Source organism: Martes martes, assembly GCF_963455335.1.
Source record: "Martes martes genome assembly, chromosome: 4".
In the NCBI taxonomy this organism is placed as follows: domain Eukaryota; kingdom Metazoa; phylum Chordata; class Mammalia; order Carnivora; family Mustelidae; genus Martes; species Martes martes.
In genome coordinates this window covers 85,752,488-85,773,562 of record NC_137891.1, presented here as the reverse complement: position 1 = coordinate 85,773,562, position 21,075 = coordinate 85,752,488, and the positions used below count along the sequence as shown (strand labels likewise).

The following is a 21,075-nucleotide window of genomic DNA, read 5'->3' as shown; positions in this document are numbered from 1 at the left end:
AGGGCACTATTTCCCACCAGCTCTGGGAGATAAGAAGAACTATTCCATTCTTTGAGTGGCAGGTAAAGATTAAGTTTGATATTAAACCAGCCTAACCTTGGATTCCCTCCTCAAAGCCAGGCTTCCCGGGAGTGCCTGGCTGGGGCTCTGCCTTGGGTTCTACGAAGACAAAGAACCCATAGGGAGGTCCCTTCCTGAGGCCGGGGCTCCTGGCTTGGTGGGGCAGGGGAGCTCGGAGGATGTGGCCTCCTCAGAGGGCGGCTCTCCTGACCACGGCTGGGCACTGGGCACACGGCATCAGCACTGAGCCTTGGTGGTCCTGTCAGCAGAGAACAGTGTTGCAGCCGCTCCCTGGTATCAGGAAAGCCTTGCTCCCTCCGTTGGTGTCCCCTGCGAGGCTGAGCTGGCCTGGCTCCTGGCCACCGTGAAGCCCAGGGCTTTACTCCTCTCTCCTACCTTCAGTCCAGCAGCCTGAGTCCCCGCCGTCTCAGTGCATACACACTCACATGCATGCACATACAGCCACACATGGGCACATGTACTCACTTACAAACATATTATGCATGGCTACACACACTCACACATGCACACACATACTCACCTGCTGGACTGGGAGAAATTACCAAAGAAAGGCTTCCCCCTCATCTTTCATGGCGTGAGGGGCAGTGAAGTCCGTGAAGGGAGGGGAGCCCATCACGGGCCATACGTTGTGGCTGCCTTCTGGCCAGGGGCATCTCTGGCCAGGTGTCTGCAAGTGACATTGGTGTGATCACTCCCTAATGGAAGCAGGTAGAAAAAAATAAAAGAGCAGGAATATTTGGCTATCCTCATCTCTACGTTATTGTCAAATGAAAACAGATTTGAAGATTATAGATATTTTTTGGGTTTCTTATCCAACTCAAAAAGATCTAATGTTGCGATCACCAGAACCAAAGCCTTGCTGGGAGATCCTCATGTTTTAGATCCCTGCTTTGGTACTTTACTGGAATACAGCATTACTAGGGGTGTCTACATGGGGTGCAATTCACCTCCTGAACTGCAGTTCCTGCAAAAAGCCAGGATCAGAGGGACCCACAGGACCAGGTCCACAGCCTCAGTTGGTACCACATCCGAGGGAGCTGCTGTCCTCACCTCTGTGCCAGGGCCCCTGCAGCCTGCCTTGTGTCCCGGCCTTCGCCATGAGCATGGGGGCCATGGGGTCCGAAAAAGGCTGCTGTCCATTCTCCACACCAGCTGATTCTGGCCACTGGGCAGTTACTACAACCTGTCACTAAAATAAATGCTCACATGGGACACCCAACACGACTGGCTGGAGGAGGTGGGCATCAAAGTGCAGGTTGTCCAGCTAAACGGCTGAATGGCGGGCCACGTCCTGGTCACAGACTGCAAAGACCTGGACCTGATCTTTCACGTTGCTCTTCCCACAGAGGCCGAATTTCAGCTGGTCAGGGACGTGCTGCTGAGCTCCCTTCTGAACTTCCTGCCCAGGGCGTGAACAAGCTCAGAATCAGCCTGGTCACTCTGAAGGAGGCGTATGTGCAGAAGATGGTGAAGGTGTGCACGGACACGGACCGCTGGAGCCTGATCTCCCCCTCCAGCAAGAAAGGCTGGAACGTAGAGCTGAAGTTTTCGACTCCATCCAGTGCCAGTTTGAGTTTGACGTGGACTCAAACTCGACTCTCTGCTCTTCTTCTCAGATCATCCTGGACTCTCTGCTCGTCTTCTACCACTGCAGACCCTGAACCCCATCTCCCTCCTGGCCTCACACGTGCTGGCAGAACAAAACATCATCCCCAATGCCACCAATGTCACATGTTACTACCAGCCAGCTCCCTACGTCAGTGATGGCAACTTCAACAACTACTATGTTGCCCATCCTCTGGTCACCTACAGCCAGCCGTACCCTACCTGGCTTCCCTGTAGCTAAGCTTGAGACCTGAAGGCTTCCACAGTAGGAATCCCAATAGGGCAGGGCTTAGAGGGAGGGGCGCCTCCTTCTCCATGTAGGTGTTTGTCTTTTAAAGGGGCACTCAGCTCTGATTCTGCTCTTTTTTTCTTTGCGCACCCATTGGAATGGGTCTACAGTCTATCACGAGCCAACCCTGAAGGGACCCGTTATTCCAGTGCCACTCTGGAAAATGCTATAGAATGGACGACCTCTCCACATCTTTCCAGAATAGACAGTAACACGCATGTCCCCAACACCAGCACAGGGAGATTGGAGTTCCATGCGCTAATGGAATCTGGGAGAAAGCTTGGTCAGTGTCTCTTCTTTCTCACTCAAGCTGAGAGTACATTTGCCCTCACATGGGATTCTCAGCTGTTCTATGAAAGTTGTGGTTGCAGTCTATTTTCTTGTACCGATTTTAGTCACGCAGAAAATGGTGGATATGAGAGTGGTCTCGTGACCTCATTTTTGTTCAAGGGACTGAATTGCTTATGTTTGTTCCCTATTAGCAGAGCTGAGGATTTCTTTCCTGAACAAACCAAAGCTGGTAGCTGGAGAATTGAGATCTGGTTGACAGTGGTTTATGGTTTAGAAGCTGTGCTCTCATGAGGAATTGCTTAGGAAATATCTCATGAGATATTGCTTACGAAAAAAAATGACCTTTGCTTGAAATGTAATTTGAAAACAAAATAAAATGTAGAACATAATGTCTTTTGTTTTTGTTTGTTTTGCCAAACGCTTTGTTTTTATTTCATGCTGGGCCCGAAGACCCATGGGTGCCCTTCACCATTTCACCAAGAAAGAAGCACCGCCCACTCCCAGCCTCCCATGACCTGGTCCCAAGGCCATAGAGCAAACGCCTAGAATCAGAATTGTTTTCTGAATCGAATGCAAAGTTCTCCAAGAGCCCTGAGCCTGCCTGGCTCAGCCTTGGGTCAGGCTGGCTCTGCTCCCGGGAGAAGTGGGGCTGGGGGTGTGCAGTGGGGCTGCACAGGAGAACTCCAGGGTGGTCTTCCAGGTGACGCTGGGGACAGAGCCTGGGGTACTTAGGAAGGCCACGGCTTCCCTCTTGTTTTATGCGGCCTGTTGTGATGCCCCCTTCGAAACAGAGCGGGGAGATCAACCCGATAGCCTCTCTCCCAGTGGTTGCAGGTTCGGTGTTTGGGCAAGAGTGGATGATGTACAAAGTAAGAGGAGGGGTAACAGTGCTACAGTTCCAGTGGTTTTAACTCTAGAGTAGGCTCTTTTGAAACTTGGGGATGTTTGTGGGGCATGTCACAAATGGACAGAGGACTTGGAAGCTCTTTTTTTATTCCCCCATATTTTAGATATGGGTGAAGTGGATATTATTCTTGAATCTTGTTTCCAGTTGCTTTCCTTTGTCACATTTATTCTTACCTGTGGTGGCGGATTAATTTTTCCTGAGAACAGAAAGTTACTTCAGAGGAAATCAACAGCCTGAGTCTCGTCCCCTTACTTAGAGCATTTTGTTTGTATTCCTGACAGGGCCGATGTACTCAGCTAATCAGAGACAATTAGCTATGACTCTGTAACATTTACCCCTAGCCCTTTACACTTACTTTACTTAGTATTGTTTACTTCAGAGGGTTTTCTCCTTGACCCTTAAAATGGACACTAGTGATATACTACTATCAAAATTTGCCTTATGATTAAAACTTTACCAATTTCTTGATTGGAGTATCATTCTTTATAAAGTAGAAAGTTTTCAAAATTCAAGTTTGTAAATTCTGGCCTGAAATCAGTGATAAAAGAAATGTCTGTTCCACCTTTGCCTCCTTGTGGATCTCTGTGCATCATACTTATACACTTGCCTGGGTTTGTAACAAGAGGAGGACAGTAAATCCTGGTGGTGGAGTCTTGAGATCTGGAGTTAGAACGACAGATGTAAATCCTAGGTTTGCCTCAGCTTCCCCATCTGTAAAATGGGAACAATCAAGAGTTCCTACTTCATGAGGTGGCTGTGCGATTTTGGGAAATTTACTTAACCTCACACAGTTTGCTCACAGGTACGATAAGAAGTAAAGGAGGTAAGGCAATAATGTGTTTGCATAATGACTGAAAACTTGTAATTTTAGGCAATAGCTATCCCCCCCCTTTTTTTAAAAATAATTCTTAGACTGTTGTAGGCTTGAACCACTCCAGAGAAGCCCTATGGGCCAATTGTCTTCGTTTCATTCACACAAGGATACAGCCTCTGTAAACATCCTGTGCATACCATCTCTAACACTGCTTCTCCCAGGGGCAACTCAAGACACCGTCAGCCAATGAGGGCAAAGGCCTTGTAAAAATCTATTGTACAGGTTCTGAGAAAGAAGATTCCTTTTTTTTTTTTTTTAAGATTTTATTTCTTTATTTGACACAGAGAGAGAGCACAAATAGGCTTAGCGGCAGGCAGAGGGAGAGGGAGAAGCAGGCTCTCTGCTGAGCAGGGAGCCTGATGCAGGGCTCGATCCCAGGATCCTGGGATCAGGACCTGAGCGGAAGGCAGACGCTTAACTGACTGAGTCACCCAGGCACCCTGAGAAAGAAGGTTCTTTTTTCTTTTCTTATTTTTTTAAAGATTTATTTATTTATTTATTTGACAGAGAGGTCACAAGTAGGCAGAGAGGCAGGCAGAGAGAGAGGGGGAAGCAGGCTCCCTGCTGAGCAGAGAGCCCGACGTGGGCCTTGATCCCAGGACCCTGAGATCATAACCTGAGCTGAAGCAGAGGCTTAACCCACTGAGCCACCCAGGCACCCGAGAAAGAAGATTCTTAAGGTCAGTGTAGATTGCTGCAAGCTTGAAATTGATAGCCCTCGGGTTTGGGTCCCTTTCCTCCCCTTTCCCTTTCTGTCCTTGCCTAGATTGCCATGCTGTGGAAGCATAAGGCTGAGGGCAGAAAAGGGTTTACAGAAGGGTGGGTGGACTGCCACAGTTCAAGGCTGGCCACAGTTTTCCCCAGGGAGCTAGCTGGGGACCTTCACATTTATAACTATGCACACACTAGTCAGAGTGTTTAATGCTAGTTCTAACAGCATGGGGTAGGGATAGCAAACACGGCATAGGGATGCTGAGGGAGTCTATCTCTGTGGCGGTGCTCTGTATTTCTCCAGTTGACCCTTAGTTCACTGTAGTGACTGAGACATGTCCCCCCACCAACCTTGTCTTTCTTCCATGGTTACTAGGAGTTACCTAGGCACATCTTGCTTTCATGGTGAGAGCCACCACTGCTTTCTGAAGGGGGGGATGGCAAGAAGTTGTTTTCCCAGAGTGAGGCTCACCTCTTTGTGTTCCTGCCAGCTGAGCCTGGGTTCCCACTGTGCTCTAAGGGTAAATTACAGATAGACACTGTTCTTCAGCAGGGGGCCCGGATGTGACCACTTCTGGGTCTGCAGATTCTGGCACCCAAAGGGCTGAAAGGAGGCAACTCTAGAGTCCAGCCATCTCATACCCCCTCCAACTCTTGTCCATGACTTCTGCCTCTTTCTGCCCTCCTGCCTCCCACCACACCTTACTCCCCGACCTGGGTACCTCCAGACATGATTAAAACACTTTGACTCTTGGAAAGGTCCCAGGATCTTTACACAATTATCTCCCTACCTCCTCACGGACTCTCTGGGCTTCAAATGTCAATAGCTGAAGGGGAAGAGTTTGTGAGGGGGTGGAAAGAAGGATGATTTGGTTCCATTTGTCCCTCTGCCAATCTGACAAGTTTCCACTAGTAGAGACAGAAATGGGGTGACATGTCAACCAGAAATGGCTAATCCTCTTCAAAACATGTTTTGCTATATTAACTCACCAGGCAGTTCTCCATTAATTGTAGGTTGAGTTTATCTCATATAAGTTATATGAGACTATATATATGGTTCCTGGACTATAGCTATGCTTATTTAACATTTAAACTCTAAATACTTCACACATTGCTGCATCCTGTGGGCTCAGTAGTGTGCTGACATGGCTCCCAACCAATGTGGGCGAAGAGGAGAGTGACGGTAACAACAAACATGCATTTTACATTCATTTACTCACTTAATTCCCCTTACAATCAAAACTAGGGACTAAGATTACCTAACTTGCTCCAAGGCACAGTCGGGATGTGAAGCTAGGCTGTCAAACTCTGAAGAGTAGGCTCTGACTTTCTTTCCCTGTGACAGAACCTGACAGACCTTGACTGACAGAGCCTGAAAGACCCTGACTGACAGACCCTGACAGACGCTGACAGATCGTGGGCTACCAGAAGACTTCTCTTCTGAGGAAACCTGGGCGGATGAGAAGCTACCAATAAGAGGACCTATAGTTACCAAGCTCTTCCACCAGCCAGAAGCCATAAATTACTACGTAAACGTCTCCTTAGATGAGCACAGAACCCAGCCCTAGCCAGCAGAAGCCAAACTTCAACAAGTTTTGTCTTCTTTTTAGGGGCAAGGGTGTCTTATTCAAATCACTTCTTCACTGGGAATTCATTCACATTTTTACTGAACTCTTTCTCTGCATCATACTAAATGCTGTGTATGGATTTGCTGCTTTAAGCCTCATATCCTCATGAGGTATGCATTATTTTTTTAAAAATTAAAAAAAATTAATTTATTTAACAGAGAGAGAGTGTGATAGAGCACAAGTGGGGGAGGGGAGGAGGGTTCCCCTTTCTCTGCATCCTCGCCAATATCTGTTGTTTCCTGACTTGTTAATTTTAGCCATTCTGACTGGTGTAAGTTGGTATCTCATTGTGGTTTTGATCTGTATTTCCCTGATGCCAAGTGATTTTGAGCATTTTTTTTTTAAGATTTTATTTATTTATTTGACAGACAGAGATCACAAGTAGGCGGAGAGGCAGGCAGAGAGAGAGAGGAGGAGGAAGCAGGCTCTGCGCTGAGCAGAGAGCCCGATGCGGGGCTCGATCCCAGGACCCTGAGATCATGACCCGAGCTGAAGGCAGAGGCTTTAACCCACTGAGCCACCCAGGTGCCCCTTGAGCATTTTTTTTTCATGTGTCTGTTGGCCATTTGTATTTCTTTGCAGGCATGTCTGTTCATATCTTCTACCCATTTCTTGACTTAACCCCTATTTTTGTATCAACATCACCCCCAGGCTTTATCACAGATAAATACAATGTACACTCAGGAAATCACTCACTCCTCCTAATATCAGTCTATTAATTAGACCTGAAAACTTGCTACATAAAAATTTTTCTAAAAATTCATAAAATATTCCCCCTATCATTATCTAGTTTGGGATCATCTGTGCCACTAGCATTTATTCACCTAATTCTCTATCAATTGTCTACGGCCACATTACAAATTACCTAAAATTTTAGCTCAAAATAACATTTATCTCATATCATTTCAGAGGGTGAAGAATTTGGAAGTGTGTTAACTCTGTAGTTGTGGTCCCATTTCTCAGGAGGTTTCAGTCAACCTGGTGGGTGGGGTGGAGAGAGAGATTGGATGGGGAGAGGGAAAAAGGAAGGGGGGAGGGGGAAGGGAGGGAGGGAGAGAAAGAGAGAGATAGGGATGGGGAGGGGGAGGATTTGAGATGTAAAGATGTAAGCTTTTTTTTCTTTTAAAGATTTTTATCTATTTTACAGAGAAAGAATACACAAGCAGGGAGGAGGGGCCGAGGGCGAGGGAGAAGCAGACCCCCAGTTGAGCAGGAAGCCCTGATGTGGGGCTCCACTCCAGGACCCCAGGATCACAACCTGAGCTGAAGGCAGATGCCCAACCAATTGTGCCACCCAGGTGCCCCAAGATGTAAGCTTTCTATTTGTTAGACGTGCTATTAAGTCCCACCCACACTCAAGGGGAGTGGAATTAAGATGTAGTATAGTTAACATACAGTGTTATATTAGTTTCAGGTGTACAATATACTGATTCAACAATTTATACATTATTCAGTGCTCATCATAAATGTGCTCCTGGGTGGGGGGATGGGTTAAATGGGTGATAGATTAGGAGGGCACTTGTAGGGGTCCGTGGGTGGCTCGGTTGGTTAGGCATCTAACTCTTGATTTCAGCTCAAGTCACAATCGTTGTGAGATCAAGCCTCGTCAGACTCCACACTAGGCATGGAGTCTGTTTAAGAGTCTCTCTCTTCCTTTCCCTCTGCCCCTCCCCACCACTTCCTTCTCTTAAAAAAAAAAAAAAAAAAGGGATAGCACTTGTTGCCGTGAGCACTGGGTGTTGTGACTAAATTCTACACCTGAAACAAATATTACACTGTACATTAACTAACTGGAATTTAAATAAACTTAATTTAAAAAATAAAATTTATAAAAACTTTAAAGAGATAAAAACATTTATGCAAGAAGTTGTGGGAAAAATATATAATACAGAATCAGCCATTTAAACCATATTCAAGTGTACAGTTCAGAGGCATTAATTGCATTTATAATGTTGTGCACATGAAATGTAAAACTATTTCCCAAAGTTTTCAACACCTGGAACAGAAACCATATCCATTATGCAGTAACCCCTCATTCTCAGCTCCCCCCAAGCCTCTGGTAACCTGTAATCTACTTTGTGAATAAATTTGCTTATTCTAGATATTTCATACAAGTGGAATCACACAATATTTGTCCTTTGGTATCTGGCTTATTTCACTTAGCATAATGCTTTCAAGGTTCATTCATGTCAGAATTTCCATAAAAATGGCTAATAGTATTCTTTTATATGTATATTCCATATTTGTTCATCCATCCGTCTGTTGATGGACACTCGGATTATTTCTACCTTTTGGCCACTATGAATAATATGGTAATGAACACTGGCATCCAAGTATCTAAGTCTCTCTTTTCTTTTTTTAAGATTTTATCTGAGGGGCACCTGGGTGGCTCAGTGGGTTAAAGCCTCTGCCTTTGGCTCAGGTGATGGTCTCAGGGTCCTGGGATGGAGCCCCACATCAGGCTCCCTGATTGGCGGGGAGCCTGCTTCCCCCTCCCCCCTCTGCCTGCCTCTCTGCCTACTTGTGATCTTTGTCAAATAAATAAATAAGATCTTAAAAAAAAAAGATTTTATTTATTTGAGAGAGAGAAAGCATGAGCAGCGGGGAGCAGCAGAGGGTGAGGGAGAAGCAGGCTCTCTGCTGAGCAGGGAGCCCGACATGGGGCTTGACCCCAGGACCCTGGGATCGCAATCTGAGCTGCAGGTGAGTCTCTCTTCTTAATTCCTGTGGGTTGCCAGGGAATGTGGGAGGAGAGAACAGGGTGTGACTACTAATGGGGCTGTCTTCTGGGGTGATGAAATTTTGAAACTAGGGAGAGGTGGTGGTTGTACAACACTGGAAATGTACTAAATGCCCTGAGTCATACATTTTATTTTATTTTATTTTTTAAAGATTTCATTTATTTGACACTCACACAGAAAGAGAGAGAGAGGGAATACAAGCGTGGGAAATGGGAGAGGGAGAAGCAGGCTTCCCGTGGAGCAGGGAGCCCGATGCAGGGCTCCATCCCAGGACACTGAGATCATGACCTGACCTGAGAGCAGACGCTTAATGACTGAGCCACCCAGGCATCCTGAGTCATACATTTTAAAAGTTAATTTTATGCTATGTGACTTTCATCTTGATTAAAACACACATGCACAAAGAGGTTTCTCTTCACATCAACTGGGATGGCCATATATACATACATGCATGCGTGTATGTATATATAAATATATAGATACAGATTCATTTATTTTTAAAAAGATTCTATTTATTTATTTGACAGACAGAGATCACAAGTAGGCAGAGAGGCAGGCGGGGGGGGGGGGGGGAAGCAGGCTCCCCGCCGAGCAGAGAGCCTCATGCAGGGCTCGATCCCAGGACACTGGGATCATGACCTGAGTGGAAGGCAGAGGCTTTAACCCACTGAGCCACCCAGGTGCCCTGATTTTTTTTTTTTTTTAAGAAAGAAAAAAACTAAGTGTTGGGAAAGACGTGGAAAAATTGTAACCCTGACATGATGCTGGTGGGGATGTAAAACGGTGCAACCATTATGGGAAACAGTTTGGCAGTTCCTCAAGAAACTCAACAGAATTACCATATGAACCAGCAATTCCACCTATAGGTATTTACCCACAGGAATTGAAAAGAGAGATTCACCTGCATCATATGAGGGTTACAATTTCTCCACATCTTTTCCAACACTTCTTTTTCTTTCTTAAAACAGACAAGATACAGACACATGGCCATCCTGGTGGTGTGATGAGATACCTCCTTGTGCATGTGTGTTTTAATCAAGGTGAAATTCATGTAGCATAAAATTAACTATTTTAAAATGTATGACTCAGGGTATTTAGTACATTCACAGTTGTACAACCACCTCTCTCTAGTTTTTAAAATTTCTTCATCACCTCATCAGTAATCACACTCTGTCCTCTCCTCCCCAATTCTCTGGCAACCACTAACTTACTTTGGCTCTGTGGATTTTCCTGTTCTGCATATTAACTTTTCATTTAGCATTTAAACAATATTTTATTTTTTTGACAGAGAGCAAGAGATCACAAGCAGAGAGGCAGGCAGAGGAGGAAGGGGAAGCAGGCTCCCTGCTGAGCAGAGTCGGATGCCGGGCTCCATCCCAGGACCCTGAGATTATGACCTGAGCTGAGGGCAGAGGCTTTAACCCACGGAGCCATTCAGGCACCCCTCATTTAGCATGTTTTTGAGGTTCCTTCAAGTTGTAGTATGTCTCAGTATTTCATTCTTTTTTATGGCTATATTCCACTGTATGGATATACCTCAATCTGTTTATCCGCTCTTCCACTGCATTTGGGATGAATAATGCTACTCTGAAGATCTGTGTACAGGTTTCTGTGTGGGTGTGTTTTCATTTTTCTTGGATTAGAATTGCTCAGTTACATGGTAATTCTATGTTTAGCCTTTTGAAGAACCACCAAACTGTTTTCTCTAGTTGCCGCACCATTTTATAATTATGAGCAGCAATGTATGAAGAGTTCTCATTTCTCCACATTCTTGCTGACACTCATTTCCATAAAAAATACCTATATATATGTGTGTATATATACATATATATCTCCATCTCAGTGACTGTGAAGTGGTATTTCATTGTGGTTCTGATATGCACTTCCTTAATAACCAGTATGTTGAACATCTTTTCACATGCTGACTGGCATTTTCTCTCTCTTCTTTGGAGAAAGGTCTATTCAAATCCTTTACCCTTTTAAAAATTTTTAAAGATTTATTTATTTTAGAGAGAGCGTGAGCAGGGGGTAGGAGCAGAGGGAGAGGAAGAATCCTCAAGAAGACTCCCTGCTGAATGTGAGCTGGAAGCAGGGCTCAACCCCATGACCCCAAGATCAAGACCTGAGCTGAAATCAAGAGCCAGCTGCTTAACCAACAGAGCCATCCAGGCACCACCACCCCACCCCACCCCTGCCTTTGCTCATTTTTATTTTATTTTATTTTTTTAAAGTTTTTTTTTTTTTTTTTTTAAAGATTTTATTTATTTATTTATTTGACAGAGAGACAGAGAGCACAAGCAGGCAGAGAGGCAGGCAGAGAGAGAGGAGGAAGCAGGATCCCCACTGAGCAAGGAGCCCGATGCGGGGCTCGATCCCAGGACCCTGAGATCATGACCTGAGCTGAAGGCAGCGGCTCAACCCACTGAGCCACCCAGGCGCCCCCTTTTGCTCATTTTTAAATTGGGTTTTTGTTAGGTTGTAAGAATTCTATATTCTGGATACTAAACCCATTATCATATAAATGATTTGCAAATCCCTTCTCCCATTCTGTAGGTCATCTTTTCACTTTCCTGATAATTTTGATGGATAAAAGTTCTTAATTTTTATGAAGTCTTTGTACCCTGCAACTTTGCTGAATTCACTCATTAGCTCTTGTAGTTTTTTGGTGGATTCTTTGGGATTCTCTACATATGGAATTATGTCACCTGTAAATAGTTTTACTTCTTTCCAATGTGGGTGTTTTTTCTTTTTGTTGCTCAAATGCTCTGCCAAGACTTCCAATACTATGTTGAATAGCAGTAATAAACTTATAAATCCTTTCTAAAAAAAAATCTTTTATTAATTCAGTTAATTAACATATATTACTGGTTTCAGAGGTACAGGTCTGACTCATCAGTCTTATGTAGCATCCAGTGCTTGTTACATCACCCGCCCTCCTTAATGCCTATCACCCAGTTACCCCATCCCCCCACTCCCCTCCAGAAACCCTGTTTGTTTCCTATGATTAAGAGTCTCTTTTGGTTTGTCTCCCTCTCTAGTTTCATCTTGTTTCTTCCTCTTTTCCCCTATGATCCTTTTTTTTTTTTAATTCCATATAGTAAAAAAAAAAAATTCCATGTATCAGTGAGGTAATTGTCTCTGATTGACTTATTTCACTTAGCATAATACCCTCTAGTTCCATCCACATCAGTGCAAAGAGTAAGATTTCACTTTTTTTTGATGGCTGCCTATTGAATCCTTATCTTGTTCTTGATCTTCGCAGGGAAGCTTTCAGTCTTTGACCAATTATGCTGGCTGTGGGTTTTCCATAGATGCCCTTTTATTATGTTCTGCAAGTATTCCTAGTTTTCTTGTTTCATGATAGGGCATTGAATTTTGTCAAGTGCCTTTTTGCATCAATTGATCATGTGGTTTTATTCCTTTGTTCTATTAACATGGTGTATTACACTATTTTCTTTTGAACTACCCTTGTATTTCTGTGATAAATCCCACTTGGTCATGGTGTTTAATCTTCTGAATGTGCTGTTGGGGGAGGTGGGCCTGGGTGGCTCAGTCGGTTGGATGTCCAGCTCTTGATTTCAGCTCAGGTCATCTCAGGGTCCTGGGATTGAGCCCCAATTCAGACTCTGCTCAGCTGAGTCCGCTGGAGATTCTCTCTCCCCCTCTGCCCTTCCCCTCCTCTCTCTAAAATAAATAAATAAATCTTTAAAAAATAAATGTGCTGTTGGATTTAGCTTGTGTTTTGTTGAAAATTTTTGCATCTATATTCATAAAGGATATCGGCCTATGGTTTTCCCCCCTTATCTTTGTCTGCAGTTCACTTAATTTTAAATCCATAACTAAGACAAAAAATAAGCGAATTCTTTAATTCTGAGCTGATCTTAGTAGTGACAAAGAGTATTACCAAAAGAAATTTTAAATCTTCCTGAAACATAAAATCCAAGACTTTAGTGATTTAAACTTGAGATTTTCTTGTGTCTACCATAGAGAATGCTATATGGTTGGCACTGGAAAGAGATGTGTGCCTAGGGTTCCATGATGGCTGGTTATTAGATAAAATAGTAATTTGGCCTCATGACTCCCTGTGATAGGTCAGCATCTTGAGAAGGAAATGCGAAGTGAAACATAGAACATGAAGGACATCTGCACCCTAAGACAGAACAATAGGTTTTTCTTGACTTCCTTTTATGTTTCATTCCACCTTTCCACTAGAGAAAAAGAGTTAATTTCTTTTTTTAATTCCTTCAATGTACTTCTGTACATGACCATCTATTGTTATTTTCTAGGCATTTAGAAACCCGGGGTTAAGAGAAAAAGCTGGCTGCTGCCTAATTATGTTTGCCCTGATAGTTCAAAAGTATTTTAACACTGACCCACATCAGTTCCCAATCTTTATTCAAACTGTTCCCTACCGGCCAGAGTAATGAAGGGAAACGGGCACAGAGGAATACCTGCACAGCAACAGCTACACAGCAAGCTAGTGACTGAGCAGAGCTGGCCCAGTTCTCAGAAACCTCCCTCCTAAGCCACCTGCCCTCCATCTTACAGATTTATCAAAAATGCAAGCTGATGAAGGTAAGAAGGCAAGCTTGGTCAAGCCTAGGAAGAGTCTGCTGCATAGCAGGGAAACCATTTTGCCCTTGCTGTGGGAAAGCCCTGTGTAAACAGCTACCAAGCCTTTCCTGCGGCTGACCCTGTGCAGGTGCAGGCAGAACACCCACAGTACAGTGCAGCCCACACACCAACAAAACAGTGAGACGAAAACCTTACATGTGGATGGGAAGGAATATGTAATAAAAAACTGGTCCTCTGGGAATCTTTCAGTTAGGTTCTTTTTAGCTTGGATGACGGCCTGGTATGCTTTAGCCGTCTGGCAAGCCTGTTCAAATAAATGAGATTTTTGAAGTACCTTCTCTGTCTAAACTCCTTTCCACTAATTAAGTGAAACTAGATGGCAGTGTTGGCTCATTCCTTCAGCTTCACATTTTTACACATGCCTACTATCCATGAGAAGTTATGAGAGCGGCACCAAGAGCCCACAGGCTCCAGTGTCATTAGATGGAAGATCTGGAAGGGAGGCTGTTGCCAGACATGCAAACTGCACAGATGCGGGCCAAGCACCTCCCCAAGCTCTGCCAGGATTTTGAGGAAGGAGGAACTGTTAGCCTCACCCTTACTGTGACCCTTATCTTCTGCTGGGGCCTTTCTTGCAGCCTGGGAACTGCAGGTGGGCCCTAGGAATGGGAATCTTCTTTGGGCTTGGCCATCCCAGGGTCAATCTACTCTGGCAGTGGAGGAGTTCAGCTGATCTTTTAGCTGTGCAAGGATGACTGGGTACGGGACCGCAAGGCTATCCCCAAGTCATTAGGTCGAGCCATAGGAAATTGTATTTGACCATTCTGACCTTTGAAAATGGCTATTTTGTGCGGTTCAACCTAAACTTTCGTAAGGAAAAAGAAAGGCAAGAAACCGAAGCCCAAACTATTGTCTGCAGTAGATTCTATTCGATCTATTAGAAGTAGAATAGGTTTCCTAGAACATTAGTCTCCCAATTCATTTTTTCATCTTTCATCTTTGTTTAAGGTTCTGTTATGGGGTGAACCATGTCCTCCCAAAAGGCATGCTGAAGTCCTAATCCCCCTACCTCATAATGAGAAAATATATGGAAATGGGGTTTGTGTGTTTTTTTAAGTAGGCTCCATGACCCCAGTGCAGGGCTTGAACTCATGACCCTGAGATCAAGACCTGAGCTGAGACCAAGAGTTAAATGCTTAACTGATTGAACCACCCAGGTGCCACAGAAATGAGATCTTCATCAAGGTAAAAAAAGCGAGGTCATTAGTGTGGGCCCTACCAATGACTGGTGGCCTTATAAAAAGGGGAAATTTGGTCAGAGGGAAGATGATGGGAAGGCAGGAGTGATGCATCTACAAACCAAGGAATGGCTGAGGCTACCAGCAGCTAAGAGAGAGACTTGAGCAATCCCTTCCCTAGCGCCTCGAGAGGGAGCTTGGATTTGTAGAACTCTTGATTTTGTATTTCTGGTTCCAGAACTGTGAGGCAATGAGTTCCTCTGTTGTTTTAAATCACCCAACGTGTGATACTTCATCATGGAAGCTCTGATGTGAAGCCAGTTAAGCTAGCCTTCACCAGGTGACTGTGCTGGTGTTTGATCCTTGACTTTCTAGGTTCAAGAGCAGTGAACATTAAATTTCCGTTGGTTATTTTGTTCTGTATTTTGTTATAGCAGCCTGAATGGATGAAGATATCTGGGAAGTAAATACAGGTTCCTTCCAGTGAAGATCAACTATGCTGTTGGTAAGACACAACAGGACAGCATACATTAAAAATGGTACAGCTGTTTAATCCCTAGGATTCAGAGTTGAGGTATCATTCATTCCTATAGGAACTAGTTGTGCTTCCTACTGTGGCCAAAAAGATTTGTTTGGATATAATAAAGCTAGCTTTGTAATTTACCTCTCTCTCTCTCTCTCACACACACACACACACACACACACCTTCCTTTGGTTTTCTGGCATTTTCTAGTTTGTGGTAAGAGTTTCAATATGAATTTTCTTCAGTCTGCAATGGGGCAAACACCATGCTTATGCAACCTTAAGGAGCCCATTCAAATTTAGGAGAACCATAAACTTATTCTGAGGAGACACAAAGAACTGCTGATACTGTCACAGAGAGTCCTTCTGTGTTAAAAGAGTTTAGAAGGTGCAAACAGCTCCTGGAGTTGTATTCCGAAGATTTGTTCAGGAAGATCAGTATTAGCAGGCTTCACCCCCTGGGGGCCTCAAAAGCACGTAATCAGCTTCTTCTGGAGGGAAGGAGAGCCCAGTGCAGGTTGGTACAAAATGCACCAGAAAGTTTTATGGCGAACTTTTTTTAGGATCCAGTTTTACAAATAAGCCTAAACAAACAAAATAACAGAAGGTGATTATAAGTTGGCTGACTACAGTCGGATGGGACTTCTCTGAGTAGAAACGTATACATAAGGAAAGGGATTTTCACTCATATTTGTACCTTCCCTCTTTGGGCCTACTCTCCTTTCTTAGCCAAATTAAGAGTCAGCTTTTGACTATCCCAATACAACAGCACCTTCAGGAACCATCCGCTCCCACTTGGTCATTTTCATGGTTCATTACCACTTCCATTAGAGAGAGTTAGGAAAGTGAAAGGAGGTGAAATTACAACTAAGCCATATGGAACCTTTGATACTGAAAGCTTTAGGGAGACAGGACATATAAACCACAGCCTGGAATGGAGTCTTTAAATTTGCTATGGATTCAAATTATTCAGGATCTTATTCCTGCTTCTTTTACCCATCATTTCTGCAAACAGCTACTACTTGGCAGGGGGTGGGGAGGGGGAATAAATATTAAGACACAAAAAGGAGTAATTGTAAAGGAAAAAAATTAATAAACACAACTATATTAACATGAAAAAAAATTTCCATTCATAAAAAAGATACCTTAGAGCAAATAAAAGAAAACTTACATACTGGAAGGTAAGGCTTGTATGTCCAACAAAAACACTAGTTTAATACAAAATATAGAAAGAACTCCTATAAATAAGTTAAAAAAAAACAATAGAAGAGGCTGAACAAATAGGAACTTTACAGAATGGGAAACGAATACAGTAGAGAAATAGTATGATGAAACGCTCATCTCCATGGGTGATTAGGAAAATGCAAATCAAGATCACACAAAAATAACATTTTACAACCATTTCATTGGCAAAAGTCCAGAAGTCTGACTTTATCAAATGCTAGAGAGGACAGGGATCAACAGAATCTCATATAATGCTGGTGGGAGTATAATTTATTAACAGCTTTAGAAAACAAGCTGGTTTTCTCTCTGAAGCTGAACACTCCCATACTCTACAACCCAGAAATTCTACTAACTATATGCCAAGCTCTTGCCCGTGTATACCACCAGAATGCTCACAGCAGCACATTCATGAGTCCAAGGCCCATGGGAGACCTGAGTGGCTCAGTCGGTTAGTCGACCAACTCTTGATATCCGATGCTTAGGTCATGATCGCAGGGTCATTAGACTGACGCCCACATCAGGCCCCAGGCTAGGTGTAGAGTCTGCTTAAGATTCTCTCCCCCCACCCTGCCCCCTTCCACTCCCCCTGCCTCTCTTTAAAAAAAAAATAAAGTAAAATAAAAATAAAAAAGAATCCAAAGCCCAACATCAGAAGAGGATATAAATCCACTGTAGTATAATAACACAATGGAGTATCACTAAGTAGCAAAAATGAGGAAACTACACGCCAACAACAGAATGAACTTCAGTAATGTGAAGCTGAATGAAAAGACAATCAACTCTCAGAAAAATACATATAGTGTGAACTTTTTACAAAGTTCAGAACTAAACTGTACATTCCTTAAGTACACACATATATTCTGATAAAACTTATTAAAATAAAAAATTAGGTATAAGCAAATGTAACTTTTTAAAAAAAATTTATTTGACAGAGAGAGAACACAAGCAGGGAGAGTGGGAAAGGGAGAACAGGCTTCCTGCGGAGCAGGGAGCCCGAAATCAGGGCTCGATCCCAGAATCCTGGGATCATGACCTGAGCTGAAGGCAGACACTTAAAGACTGAGCCAGCCAGGCGCCCCTAACATTTTATGTTAATTATACTTAAAAAACCTCAGGAAAGTAGGAGGATGAGATGGGAAAGTAATTAGATAGGAAGATGATAGTAAGATTCTGATTCTTGGCTGATGGTAAGTTTTCAGGGTGTTTCTTATTAAACTGAAAAATACTTTAGTGAATAAAGAAATGAAAGATGACTGTTTTGTACATCAATGATGCCTACTGTGTCCTAACTCAAAGATTCTGATTAAGCCAAATGTGGGCATCTGAGGTCCATTAAAATAAAACAGAACAGGGGCGCCTGGGTGGCTCAGTGGGTTAAGGCCTCTGCCTTCGGCTCAGGTCATGATCCTGGGACCCTGGGATGGAGCCCGGGATCAAGCGTGCATCTGGCTCTCTACTCAGCAGGGAGCCTGCTTCCCCCTCTCTCTGCCTGCCTCCCTGCCTACTTGTGATCTCTCTGTCAAATAAATAAATAAAATCTTAAAAAAAAAATAAAAAAAAATAAGACAGAACAGAAACAAACAAAAAGCACTGGATATCTAAATTAACTCGTCTACCAGCTAAAGCTACGGAATGTAAGACTTCAAGGGCTCCTCCCTTGCAAAGGCCCAGTCACTCCAGGGGCCATGAATGCTCAGGGATACAATCTGGAAGCACTTGTGGTGAACAGCTTAGAGAGACCGCAGAGGGAAGGGAACTGCATGTCCAGACAGCAGCAGCAGCAGCAGCAGCAGTGCTGCAGTTTCTTTCCTCTTTTTAAATAAAGACTCACATTTGTACCCAATTCTGCATTCTTTAAACTGTGCAAGCTTTAGGTGCCACAAAACCTAGCTCTTGTCCTGCTAATCCACTGACATAATCATGCCACAAGCTACACACAAGGGCCTCCAACCTACCTGGTCCTCCTCCCAGAGGAAACCAAAGTTTGTGTGGCACTCCTGAAGGTCTATGCAACACAAGAATATACAAATACTTCCCCCTCTCTCCCACTTTTTACTTTGAAATGTCAAGCTGACAGAAAATTGTGAGACTAGTACAAAGAATGGTCTCCTCTGGCACCACTGGAGATTAACTTGCCAAAATGTGTGTAAAATGACAACATATGAAGTTACTCACACGGTTATTTCTAAGAGCAAGAGACTAGGAAAACATTCACGTCCAAGACCTTCAATTCCAACCAACACCACAGGGTTCATTCTAGTTTTCTCTTTCCGTATCTGGAAATCCCTTCTCTGACAGTAAGGTACCTGGCTTCCCTCTTGGCAGCCAGCCTGTATAGATGTTACCGTCCCACAAGGCTCTGACACCCTGCACTGGGCCACCTGCCCTTTACTCCACTCGGGCTCTAACGTGGTGCTAAGCCATCATAGCCATACCTCACCACAGCCATACCTTGCTGCAGCCTTTGGTCAATCCCAAGCCTATCCTGCCCACTCTACCTAATGGCTTTTGGAATAAATTATTCAGGAAGGAGGAAAGGAGTAAAAGGGAAAGAGGAAGAAAAGGGTAAGAGAATGCAAAGGGTCTCTACATTTTCTATATTAATGATAATGATACCACATTCACAGTCCTGTTATCTTATGGTTTTCATTCAATATATATTAATGAGATAGCCCCATAGCTAAAAAATTTCCTTATTATTTATGGTACCATAACATTCCACAAAATTTCTTGTGGCACACACAAAAATGGTTGCTCCACCAGTCTCCTACTGACAGGTATCTGTGTTCTGCCAATCTTTTGCTCTCCCAAATAACTTTACAAGAGTAACACAATTACTGTGACAAAAGAGCAACATATACATTGTAATTTTGCACACTTTAGTACACCTGTGGGATAAAGTCCTAGAAATAAGTGAAAAAGAGTACAATCTAGGGGTGTTTGCTTTTTGTTTTTAGATTTTATTTATTTGACAGAAAGAAACACAGCGAGAGAGGGAACACAAGCACAGGGAATGGGAGAAGGAGAAGCAGGCTTCCCACTGAGCAGAGAGCCCCATATGGGGCTCGAACCCAGGACTCTGGGATCATGACCTGAGCCGAAGGTAGATGCTTAATGATTGAGCCACTCAGGTGCCCCATGACTTTGTAGTTTTTTTTTTTTTTTTTAAAGATTTTATTTTTATTTATTTGTCAGAGAGAGAGCGAGCACAGGCAGACAGAGTGGCAGAGGGAGAAGCAGGCTCCCCGCGGAGCAAGGAGCCCGATGTGGGACTCGATCCCAGGACGCTGGGATCATGACCCGAGCCGAAGGCAGCCGCCCAACCAACTGAGCCACCCAGGCGTCCCGACTTTGTAGTTTTAATAGATTTTGGCAAGTAGCTCTCAACCAGTGTTTAAGAATACCTTTAACTTATATTTTTACATGATAGGGAACTGAGAATTTCTGGGCATTTGTGGGTTATAAAGCCAAAGCAAAACAAAACCAAAAACAAAACCCAACCACTTCCAAGTCCCCCAAACACAAAACCCAAGAAACGAAACCAAACCAAAAAAAGACATAGTAGCAGTTTCTTACTTGTTGCCTCAGAGTATAGGGTCTTTTCATCCACACTTTGGACATTACAGGAAACAAACAGTTTCCTTCCTTCAATTTTATCAAGCTGGCTATTTATCACAACAACAGAACAAAGGGGGATAGGCCTGCAGAAGAAAAAAAAAAAGGAGACAAAATTTGTTTTTATTAAATTTATGTAACACTGAGATGACCAAGTGCTTGTGAAGGGCTGGAAATCTCTGATAGCTGGTATCAGCATGTGTCAGATAGAACTTTCTCAGATCAGACACCCCTGCCCTGGGCTGAACCCAGGCTGCCCTTGATGTTAGCTTCAGAGACCACGAGGAATTCCAGCTTTTCAATGGCACAGGCTGTCCCATCTGAAGACCCAGAACAAACTCTGAAGGGTACTGGAATCCTTTAAAGAAATAAAAACAGGGCCATGGGAGGTCTCATTTTCTATTATAATCCAAATTTCTCACCCAATCCCCTTTAGAGTGACTGTCACTAGAAAGACACCCAATAACAACAAACTGCAGGTAATAGCTTAATGTACTAAGCTAGGGCCATCCAAGAGAACTTTCTATAGTAACAGAAATGTCCCACCTCTGAGCTGTCCACTACAGTAGCCACCTTACAATGAATACCCAAGAGGGGCTGCTGTGAGTTAGAAACTGAATCTTTAAATTTAATAAATTTATATTTCATTTTAAATAGCTACACATGACCAGTGGCTACAGTGGCCTTTGGGAATCCTGGAGACAGAGTGCCATGATGAAAGAGGTACCTTTTCAAAGGTGAAGTGTTATTTGGCAGAAATGTAACATGGAGCAG

The 21,075-nt window shown here is 43.6% G+C and overlaps 1 protein-coding gene across 1 annotated transcript in view; it reads right to left on the bottom strand.

The window, feature by feature from the left end:
- Positions 1-15,466: 15,466 nt before the first annotated feature.
- Positions 15,467-21,075, bottom strand: part of THEM4 (thioesterase superfamily member 4) — a 38,301-nt gene continuing 32,692 nt past the window's right edge. Inside the window, exons 5-6 of the mRNA XM_080800445.1 lie at positions 20,263-20,387; positions 15,467-16,046 (exon numbers count right to left, since the gene is read on the bottom strand). Coding sequence (XP_080656571.1) covers positions 16,006-16,046; positions 20,263-20,387 — 166 coding nt within the window. The 3' untranslated portion in view covers positions 15,467-16,005. The remainder of the gene's footprint in view (positions 16,047-20,262; positions 20,388-21,075) is intronic.